We start from the raw sequence: 10,878 nt of genomic DNA, 5'->3' as shown, positions 1-10,878 counted from the left end.
AGATTCCCACCCCACCCCACCCGCCACCCCGACCACGTTCCTTTAAATAGAAAAAGGTGCTGAAAGTCTCTTCACAGCCTGTTTGGCCACAGCTGTCCCCCCTGCGGTTTTAGAACCAGACTGAACCTGGTCTTCTGACACCCTTCCTTAGACTGAGCTCACTCTGTAGAAGTCCGGGAGGGAAGTCCTACTGGTACTGCCGATAATCCCCGAAGGGCGAGGCTGGTAACTGGGCGGAAGGCAACTGGGAGGGGTCTTCAGCAAACGGAGGACCTGCAGTTCAGAGAGAATTTAAACGCCACCTAAACACTATGTAGTTTGAAGGAACAAGTCTCTGTAGCGAGCAAATCAATCAACTCAAAAAGAAATCCTGCCACGTTCGAGCTGTAATCGAACGTTTGTGGGGCTGCTCGACTCCCACGAGACCGCCTCCTTGGTGTCAGCATAGGCAGCCCCCCCACCCCACACCCGATAGACGGCCCTACACGCTCCGCACAGTCAGATGGACTAACGACAGCAAGGGCAGCACGCCAGCTTTAAAGCAACTGCTGAGCGAGCCGCCGCATCAAGACCGCACCAATCTCTCACCTCCTGACATACTTTTCAGTAGCTATTTAAAATTATTTTCACGAAGTTTAAGTACCTCAGTCATTTTTCAAGAGAACTCAGTAATACAATCTATACAATGACGAATGTAAGAAGCAGGTTCTGCAATGGGAAGACAGGCCCGCTCCGAGCTTACACAGATGCCAAGCACAGCAGCTGGTGCTGCCTCCCTGACCCGAGGAAGAACATGGCTCATTAAAAGAAAGCCTGTAGCAGTGGCCATCACCCCACTTCACCTGGGAAACGAGAGCAAACTGAAGGGCGGGAGGAAGAGGCCAGGGGGAAAGAGGGCTCTTTCCAGAGCTCCGTTCACTCCAGTGATTGCTTTTCTTCACTCTAAAATATCTGTTCATTCCAGAAAGCTGAAGGAGACACTGGGTGAAAAAGATAAACCCCAAATAATCCTTGTTACCATTTGGATAGTTTTATTTTTTAAGAATTTTTTCATGTAAGTTAATTGGAAACACACAATTAACTTTCCTAATACTTCCGCCCCCACAAAGCTTTTTGGAAACATCTGGGTCTAAGATCAAAAGCATTTCCTTCAGCTATTCCTTCTGAGGACAGAAGCCTAAAGCCAAGGAAACAAGGCTAGATCCCACAAGATGGTGTGACTGACATCTCCTTATGTCAATTTCCAAATTCCTGAAAATATGCAACTTTTCTGATGTTTTATGTGAAATCTTTCACACTAAAGCGTCAAACTGAAAAGCAAAAGCAAAATCACAGCAGAGTATTTAGAAGCGATGGTGAAAACAGAAGGGAGGCGCGAAGCCAGGGCCGCCTGGGTCACCCACTGGCGCACTGAGCAGGCCTCTGGGAGCAACGCTGCCCCAGAAGACCCCGCATCAGGGAAACCGAACCGAGGAAGCTGTGACCAGCTCCGAGCTCTGTGCCAAATATTTTCTGAGCTCCAAAAATAACTTTCAACTCCCACCCCCACCCAATGATCCTGTGTCTTTCTGCTGCCTTACGACGTCAAGGAATATTCCTGTTTAGACCGCTCGAGTTTTCTAATTCCCAAGAACCTGCGCATGTTGACTGCAGAGCAGACCCCGCCTGGCCACGTCATGGGTGCTGGTGGCCCAGCTGACTGCCCAGCCTTCCACGCTCCCCAGCGCTGGACAGGAGAGGCAGGCAGCAGCATGCCACACTGCCAACTTCAACAGCTCTCCCTGCCAGCTCCAGAGCGAGCCCCCAACCAGGGGTCACCTGCCCTCGAGAAGCACCACCCCCAGGTCTCGCCTCACTCATCTGAGCATGTGCCAGACCCTCGTGCCCACTGCCGCTGGTGGCCAGCGCACACGGGCACGCACACACACAGCACAGGACACAGACTGACCACCGTGCCCCTCCCACAGCTGAAGGACCTCCTCCACGCAGCTCTAAAATGAGCAGCAATTTCTTACAAGAAGCAGACGAGCGCTGACAAGGCCCGGGAACTATGAGCAGGATCAGGGCAGGCCATCCGCCATCTCGGCGAGCACCGTGCTCCTCTGAACACAAACAGCCCACTGCGCCCACACCGACCTTTGCAAACAGAACTGCCCCTGCGCCCACAATCCTCGCCAAGCTCAGCACACGCACCGTAATGTGTGGAGCTCAACCGGCCACATTTTAGCAGGCAGAATCTGTGTCATTCCAAATGCCTGAGCTGTGCGCTAACAGAGAGATGACTCACCGTTGGGAAACTGTGCAGACGCAAAGCGTGTCAACAAGATGCCAGCCCCTTCGATGAGAGCCAGGAGAACGCCACCCACGGCAGCCGACCCGACCATGGCCACTGGCCCGTCTGAGGGCATTGGTGAGGGGAGAGACAGAGATCCAGGTTAACATCAGGCACACTGATGGACAGACCTGTCCACAGGCGAAACCCAGCTCGCGGCCTGCTTATACAAATAGAGTTTTACTGGGACAACGTGCACGTGCGCTCACGTGTGGTCTGCAGTAGCTCTTGGGTGGGACAGTAGAGTTGAGGCTTGTCACAGAGGCGTCACAACCCACGATGTCCACACACTCGCCACCTGGTGACCCCGCCCACCCCCCAGGCCCAGAGGAGTTCCGGGTTGCTCTAACCCCAGGGACCCGGAAGGTTCTGCACTCTACGCTCCTAACAATGCTGTGGGGCAGGTCCATGACTCATTGCAGACTGAGGAGGGAGAGGCCCGGTCACAGCTGGTCAGTGGGGAACTAGACCGTGAGCAGCTCTGACCACGGCGGTTACTGGTCGGAGCCCCAGGTGCTCGAACGCTCAACATTCCAAGTAACAGATCCTTCCACTTTCCCCAGCTCACACTTGCACCCACACTAAACCGACTGACACAAGGCTCGGTTCAGCTACTACAGGCGTGCCGGGGTCAGATGGCCCCCCCCCACACACGCATCTTACTTCTTGCCGCCAGGATGGCTCCGGTTAAGGCACCGCTTGTGATGGAGTTCCAGGGGTCTTCCTTCCCTCGGACCTGAACCATACTGCAGTCAATCATGGAAAACAGGCCTCCCCAAACCGCGAAGCTACCTGTTTATAAAGAAACAAAACACATTTCATTGTTCTAATCTTACATTTTAAACTTTATAGTCAAAAACAAGCTTAAATAACAACACTCACTATATTAGAATTCTCGCACTCTAACTAAGGACTGAACAAGAGTCAGAATGCTGGTCTTTTTAATAAAGCTCGGGCTGTATCAGTGAGCAGCCACGGCCCGAAGCCTCAGCAGACCGGGCTCTGCACTCAGAGCCACTTTGGCAGAGCGTGTGCGCCCGCCTTCCGTCCTTTGATACAGCTTCCCCTTTCGTCTCTTCCTTCTCTTCAGTCAGAGCCACCAAGCACCTGCTCTGTGAAAATCAGCAGAGAGAGCACAGAAGACGCCCAGGCCCTCTGCACTGTGTCACGGGCGCGAGTCAGGACACACCCAGAGCAAAGGGCAACGCGAGTGGTGAGAATTATGGAGCTGCGAGGGACAGAGACTGCCTTCCCCACTCCTTTCCACCCTTTACTCCTCTAGCACGAAGCTGAAAGCAACCCTCAGTCGTCAGACCACTTCACACTGAAAGTCTCCCTAGACGGTGACTAGTCCGTAAAGTGACAAGTAGCGCAGGCGCGAGCGTGGACGTGCACACAGAATGCGGGAGGGGACACCGCGGCCTCCACTGCCAGCGCCATCCAACTGCACACAGAATGCAGGAGGGGACACCGCGGCCTCCTCTGCCAGCGCCTCAGGCGCAGATGGTAACGGGCCATCCAACTGCACACAGAATGCAGAAGGTGACACCGAGGCCTCCACTGCCAGCGCCTCTGGCGGCAGATGGTAACGGGCCATCCAACTTCTTTGTGCTTTATTTTCCAAATCTTCTAACGTGAGCACACGGCGTGCGCTCCACAGAAAGGGCTCTTGTACTTACTACAATGTAAGAAAAACGACCTGAGGAGCCCTCGTGCTGGGATCTTGCACCCTCTGAAACCTCCGGATGCAGGGGTGTGCTGACCAGGGACAGGGTCTGAGCCCGATCAGCAGACCTCTGTTCTCCCCTGCACGCTACCACCAGTCAGCTGAGCAACAGCCTGCTCACCGCTGACCCTGCACCAGACACTCCAGACAACAGGACTGAGTCACCCCTTCCAGCTCAGGGGGGCCCTGCCCTGCGAGAGATGACGCCCAGGCATGTCAGTCACCTGGCCACACTCAGACAAGGCCCGCCCACTCCACTCCTTCTCAAGGTCTGAACCTCCCACCCCAAGGATGCCTGCCGGAGTGAGCCAGGGGCTGACTAGAGTGGAGACTGGTCCACGCAGACGGGGGCCTGAGAGGGCAGCCGCGGCCAGAGCAGGTGAGCAGGGGTCCACGGGAGGGGCACTCCCAGGCACGGGGGTCCGTGTGCCCATGTGGAAGGGTGTCGGGCAGTCTGACCCTGGCCCTGGTCAGCCCACCCCCGCGTCCAGAGGTTTCAGAGGGTGCAGGATCCCAGCACGAGGGCTCCTCAGGTCGATTTTCTTACTTTTTAAATAGTAAGAGAGAGGAGAAAGGAGAAGGACTCTGCAGGCCTGGACTGCAATCAGGGCTATCACTGTGAACCCGATTTCCAACACAGACAGATATACAGAAAACAGATCTAAACGTGAGTGCGTACGTATGTGGTCAGAGGGTCCATGTGTATGTATGTAAATACACAGGACGCTCCTAAGAAGGCCTGGGAACGGCTGCAGCCCACAGCAACGATGCTAGGGTCCAGCATCGTACTTGGAAGTACTTCCAAGTCCTGTTCTCAACGGGAAGGAAGGGCTGACTACACTCGGGGCGAGTCCAGGTGCGCAGATGGGCTGGAAGAATGGGGACGTGTCAAAACATCTCGGTTCCGCTCTGGAAACAGAAGACCTTTCAGGAGACAACTATGGCTTTCCCACGCTGCCCTTTCCAGGAGCTCGACTGGAAGAGCTCAGTCTGTACTCCCTGAATTAAATTCCAAGTGCCATCCCAGTATTTGTATTTATTTTAAATGTTTTTTAGTTAATTCATTTTTGGCTGCACGGGGTCTTCTTCGCTGGGTGAGGGCTTTCTCTAGTTGTGGGGGCAGGGCTCCTCTCTAGTTGCGGGGGCTCCTCTCTAGCTGCCATGTGTGGGGGGCCCCTCTCTAGCTGCCGTGTGTGGGGGGCTCCTCTCTAGCTGCTGTGGGCGGGGGTCTCCCTGTGGCAGCTTCTCCTGTTGCAGTCTGGGCTCTAGGTACATACACGGGCTCAGCTGCCCCACACATCCCTGACCAGGGACTGAGTCCACGCCCCGTGCACTGCAAGGCAGATCCCTAACCACTGGACCACCAGGGAAGTCCTGAACACTGTACATTATTAACTGATGTCCGTACTAAAGTCAGGTTTCCTCAGTGTTTATGTCCGTTTCCAGTCCCACCGCATGTTCAGCCGTCACACGTCCTCAGGTTGATCCTGTCTGTGACAGTCACCTGGTCTTTTGTTCACTGAGAACGCATGTGATGGAAGCAGCCTCTCAAGACCCCTGTCAACGCCCGTAGGACCTCTGCGTTTACTGAAGGTCGGCTGGGGTGTGTGCTTGTTTACCACTTATCACCCCTGAACAGTGTGGGAACCATTAGACCAGAGGAGAATGAGTCAATGTACTCTCCAAGGTGTCCAACTATCACAGGGGGAAGAACAGGAAACAGATACACCATCACTTCAACCTTGGAGCCTCCATTTCCTCCATTGGAAGACAGAGTAACATTACTTACCCTCTGTGTTGCTGTGAGGGCTAAATAAAATAAGAGAACACTTGGAGAGTTCAGCACATGACAAGCACTCAGTGAACAACACAGGCCAGCTACCACCTTCTAAAGAGAAAAAACGCTATAAAAACAGAGTGAAAGAGAGACCATCTCCTCTGCCGCACAGACTGAGGGGAGGCTTGGTGCTGGCTCCTCTTTCGTGCTGAACGTGGTCCCTTCAGCCTGACGGCGTCTCTGTAAACGAACATAAGCTTCCAGCTTTCCTGCCCTCTCTCCTCCCAGTTTCTGAGTAACCAAGCTTAAAGAACACGATGAACATCATCTCCTCCACTTCTGCACGGACATCCAAAAAGCTACCTTTGGGGAGGAGCCCCACCAGCGCCATCAAGCTCTCGTGAACCCAGCCTTCCACTCATACCCTCATCAGCTTCACGCTACCCTAGACACAATCACTCCAGACTCACAGACTTAAGCTGTGGACATACCGTCTTCCTTCTGGATAAGAGGGGAAAACAAAACAAAGACAAACAGAAACAGAACACCACCAAGCTTCTGAAGAGCAGAGTGCCACCTGGATGCAACAATTTAAGTTAAGCTAAATCATAAACCAAGACCCCTCAGAATGGGACAAGCAGTTATTTAGACCTAACTAAAATCACTAACTCGTAAAATCTACAAAAGAAAAGGGGAAAAAAAATAAAAAAACAGAGCTTCATCCTCAGAAAAAAAAAAAACAAAACAGGAAAAAAGCGTTTGGAGTTCAAACAGCAACACTCTGCTTACCTCCCAACTGCGGAGCCCTGGTTTTAATAGCTGTCAAACTCCCTCGTAGTCTGTGGTTTACTCCCTGTAAGGAAACAAAAGGAGATGTATTAGGAGAATAACATGTTTCCAACGCACTGACAGGCCCAAGTGATATTAGCAAACAGCAATCACGTGATGGTAACATGAGACTGGTCACCCACTTACCACTGGAGAATTGCGGAAGCCTTTGATTGCCTGGAAGATCCCACCGCCTATGGTTCCCATTGTAAAGGCCCCACCGCAGTCGTCCACGATGCGCCAGGGGCTACGAACAGGAAGGAGAAAGGATACAAGATGAGCACAGTTCTCATTTACAAGCCACAGACCCCCTGCTGACCAGGGACACACCAGATTCCAGCGCAGGGCCCACGGCCACCAAACGGCTGGCTGGCCCACGAGAAGAAGGATCGAAGACAGAGCTGCTCCGCCCAAGTCCTCTAAGCTGAGGGAGGGAACCGGTTTCAGCTCCCTACTGTTCACAGCGCTCACTCACTCACTCAACTGCTGGTGCATCTACCCTAAGCTGGCAGGGTGCAAAGCCAATTAACAAGCGTTAGTAAATTACACTGTAACCAAACGGTGACCCAACTGCCTCACGATCAAGCTAAGCTCTCCAGAAGGAGCAAAATTTAAAGCTGAGACCCAAAGAATAAGGCTTCAACAAGTGCAGAGGAAGACACACTATTTAATATTTAAATTTTAAAACTTCTTTTCAGGTTTACTGAGTCCACGTTAGCACTTGGAACTTTAGTTTGTATCAGATCCACTTAACACATTGGTAACCTCTAATACCTGATTGTTAGAGGTTAAATTTGTAAACCTGGTCTCCAAATGCAGCTACCTAACTCATGCAGCACAATGACATCTGATTAATTTGATCAGTGGAACAGAACTAATATTCCAGGAATCTGGCTTACTAAAAACTTAGTCTGTGAATGGGAATCCCCTGGTGGTTGGTGGTTAGGACTCAGTGTTTTCACTGTGGTGGCCCCGGGTTCCATCCCTGGTTGGGGAACTAAGATTCTGCAAGGCATGGCCAAAAAAAAAAACAAGTCGGTGAATAATCCAGTTCATAAATGTCTTTTCTAATCTCAAGGGTGAAGTGGGCAATCCACCTGCTCAAGTAAACATGTGAGTTTAGTGCATCACTGCTGCTGAAGAATCTGAATAATGAGTAATTTCTGATATTGCCAGATAGAAATACAAAATCCTGAAGCTGAAACACCTTGTCCTCTCCAAGCCTAATACAAATCAGAGGCTGGTACAGAATGACAACCTCATGTGACAGATATCCAACTGTCAGCCTGATGCTTCTGGGCCTGGCTACCCCAGGCTTCCTGTAACGAGCCTGAAAGCAAAATCAGCAGATGCAGACTCTGGGCAGGTTCCACCCACAACCCACTAATCAGAGCCTAAGTCAGCACAGCCCTGGGCAACCTGGCTTCCCGCTGAAAGATGGAGAAGCTCTGAGACTAAAAAGGGTTAGGACATTGTCCTCAAAATGGTAGAAACACTAACAGAGGTGAATTCCCTGGTGGTCCAGAGGTTAAGACTTGGTGCTTTCACTGCTGAGGCCCCAAGTTTGATCCCTGGTTGGGGAAGTAAGATCCCATAAGCTACTTGGTGCAGCAAAGAAAAAAAAAAAAAAAAGACAAGGGAGAGTCACTAACTTTAAAAGGTTAATGATCCTATAATCAGAACGGAAATGAGCATTTAAAAAATCAGTAAAAAGCAGCAGGATTCAGATCAGAGAGCAGCCACAGTATTGCACAAGATGATGTCTAAAACAAATGCAGGATGGGAACCGCTTCTGAACCATGTCTGCGGAAATCAGTGTTCCCTCAGGGATGTGCCAGATGCACAAAAGCAAAGTTGAACCCAGACCCTAAATATAAATGCCAGGCAAACACAGGGCAACAGGGACCAATAATGATTCACAAGATTAAAAGTTAACATTTTTTAAATATCCAATATGGTGGGCTTCCTGGTGGCTCAGTGATAAAGACACAGGTTCAATCTCTGAGTCGGGAAGATCCCCTGAAGATCTACTGGCAACGTACTCCAGTATTCTTGCCTGGAGAATTCCATGGACAGAGGAGTCTGGCGGGCTAAAGTCTATGGGGATGGGGACGCAAGGAGTCAGATAAGACTGAGTGCGCAATAAATGGTTTGGGCGGTTTATAATGCAAATAACCTTACTTTCAAGAAAGCCAGCCTATTTTCTTATGAAGTGAAGTGTTAGTTGCTCAGTCATGTCCAACTTTTTGCAATGCCATGGACTGCAACCCACCAGGCTTCTCTGTCCATGGGATTTTCCAGGCAAGAATACTGGAGTGGGTTGCCATTTCCTACTCCAGGGGATCTTCCCAACCCAGGGATTGAACCTAGGTCTCCTGCATTGCAGGCAGATTCTTTACCATCTGAGTTACCAGGGAGGCCCTTATAGAGTGCCTAATCTTTTAACTTTGCAAAAGAATATTTCTGTTTCCTCTCCATTTTACAGATGAACAGAGGCTAAGAGATTAAGCACTTTGAGCAAGATCATACAGGTATTGATAGAACCAATTTAAATACAAAAAATGTAGTACTCCAAAACCCCCAAGTTCTTTCTACCACAGGCCAAGGGCTTCTGAGAACACGTGATTAAAGAGTAAGATGATGAAGTACCTATGACATACTTAGGACGGGACTAAAGAGCCTCCTGATGAAGGTGAGAGAGTGAAAAGCCTGTCTTAAAACTCCATGTTCAAAAAACTAACAAGAGCATGGCATCCGGTCCCATCAAACAGATGAGGGAAAAGTAGAAACAGTATCAGACTTTCTTTTCTTGGCTCCAAAATCACTGCAGATGATGACTGGAGCCATGAAATTAAAAGACACTTACTCCTTGGAAGGAAAGCTACGACAAACCTAGACAGTGCATTAAAAAGCAGAGACATCACTTTGCCAACAAAGGTCCGTATAGTCAAAGCAATGGTTTTTCCAGTATTCATGTACAGATGTGAGAGTTGAACCATAAAGAAGGCTGTGTGCTGAAGAATTGATGCTTTCAAATTGTGGTGCTGGAGAAGACTCTTGATACTGAGAGTCCCGTGGACTGCAAGATCATCAAACCAATGAATCCTAAAAGACATCAACCCTGAATATCCATTGGAAGGGCTGAAGCTGAAGCTTCAATACTTTGGCCACCTAATGTGAAGAGCTGACTCACTGGAAAAGCCGGTGATGCTGGAAAAGCCTGAGGGCAGGAGGAGAAGGGGGCAACAGAGGATGAGACGGTTGGATGGCATCATCGACTCAATGGACATGAGTTTGAGCAAACTCCAGGAGCTAGTGAAGGACAAGGAAGCCTGGTGTGTGGCCGTTCATGGGGTCCAAAGAGTCAGACACAACTTAGAGACTGAACACACTGAATAGAGAATGGGAATTTAATATTCCATAAAATCTTTAACCCAACAAAGTCAAATATTTTCCCCTCCTACCACCCTGTGTTTATCACACCGAGGAGAAAGTGACAGCAGAGCTGAGCCCCGCACACCTGAGCACCAGCAAGGAAGGGGGACCACTTTCTTGGGAGAAGATAGATTTAAAGAGCTGGGAGGCCCTGAAACATACACTCTGTCTCATTTCAGAGAGGATAACAGCACAAAGCAGCGGCATGGCTAGCGCAGGCAATGTCACACAGCTGGAGAACACCCTGGTTCCCGCTCTTGCACAAGAACTCAAATAACAAGATTTGATTTGTCATTCATGACCCCAGAAGCCTTAAACCGTGTGAGTGCCTGACTCCTCCACGCTTTCATTCCTAGGACAGACCTCGCTAGGCGCCGAACAGACGGACCGCTGTCGGCGACTTGGAGAGCACACTACTCTCCCTGTTTTCCCGGGCGCGGCGCCCCGTCCCCACCGCCCGGGTCCCCCTCCACCGCCCGCTCCCCACCGCCCGGACCGCAGCCGCCGCGCCACGCGGACCCTCCCAGGACACCGCCGCCTCCCCTCGCAGGGCGAGACGCGCGAACGCAAGGACGAGCCCAGGATCGCCAGCGGGCAGCGGGGATGCTCCCCACACGCCGCCGGGCAGGGGTCGCGGCGACAAAGACGAGCCGGGGCGCCCTCGAGCCGCCGCAAGGTCACCGGGAACAGCTCCGGTGGCCCCAGCCGGCCGCTCACGTCCGGGCGCCCACGGCCCCTGGCGCCGCCCAGTCCGCGGCTGAGAGCGGCCTCGACCCGGGG

At 51.5% G+C, this 10,878-nt stretch overlaps 1 protein-coding gene across 1 annotated transcript; it reads right to left on the bottom strand.

Moving 5' to 3' along the window:
* Positions 1-6: 6 nt before the first annotated feature.
* TIMM17A (translocase of inner mitochondrial membrane 17 homolog A (yeast)) lies at positions 7-10,305 on the bottom strand. The gene is made up of 8 exons (XM_010831113.1): positions 10,184-10,305; positions 9,857-9,883; positions 6,994-7,032; positions 6,811-6,910; positions 6,625-6,688; positions 2,996-3,124; positions 2,288-2,398; positions 7-273 (listed from the first exon to the last, which is right to left on the bottom strand). Exons 1-8 carry the CDS (start codon positions 10,303-10,305, stop codon positions 188-190), a joined length of 678 nt encoding a protein of 225 aa, XP_010829415.1. The 3' UTR covers positions 7-187.
* Between the last annotated feature and the right edge of the window lie 573 nt (positions 10,306-10,878).

The sequence above is a fragment of the Bison bison genome, unplaced genomic scaffold, assembly GCF_000754665.1.
Source record: "Bison bison bison isolate TAMUID 2011002044 unplaced genomic scaffold, Bison_UMD1.0 scf7180017864524, whole genome shotgun sequence".
In the NCBI taxonomy this organism is placed as follows: domain Eukaryota; kingdom Metazoa; phylum Chordata; class Mammalia; order Artiodactyla; family Bovidae; genus Bison; species Bison bison.
This window is presented reverse-complemented; position numbering and strand designations above follow the sequence as displayed.

Coding starts and splice junctions, on each gene's coding strand:
- TIMM17A (XM_010831113.1), bottom strand. CDS start 10,305: ATGCCGCTGCTTTGTGCTGTTATCCTCTCTGAAATGAGACAGAGTGTA. Junction 7,033..9,856: donor CAGCATCACCGGCTTTTCCA/GTGAGTCAGCTC, acceptor CTCGTGGGCCAG/CCAGCCGTTTGGTGGCCGTG. Junction 6,689..6,810: donor GCTTCCGCAATTCTCCAGTG/GTAAGTGGGTGA, acceptor GTTTCCTTACAG/GGAGTAAACCACAGACTACG.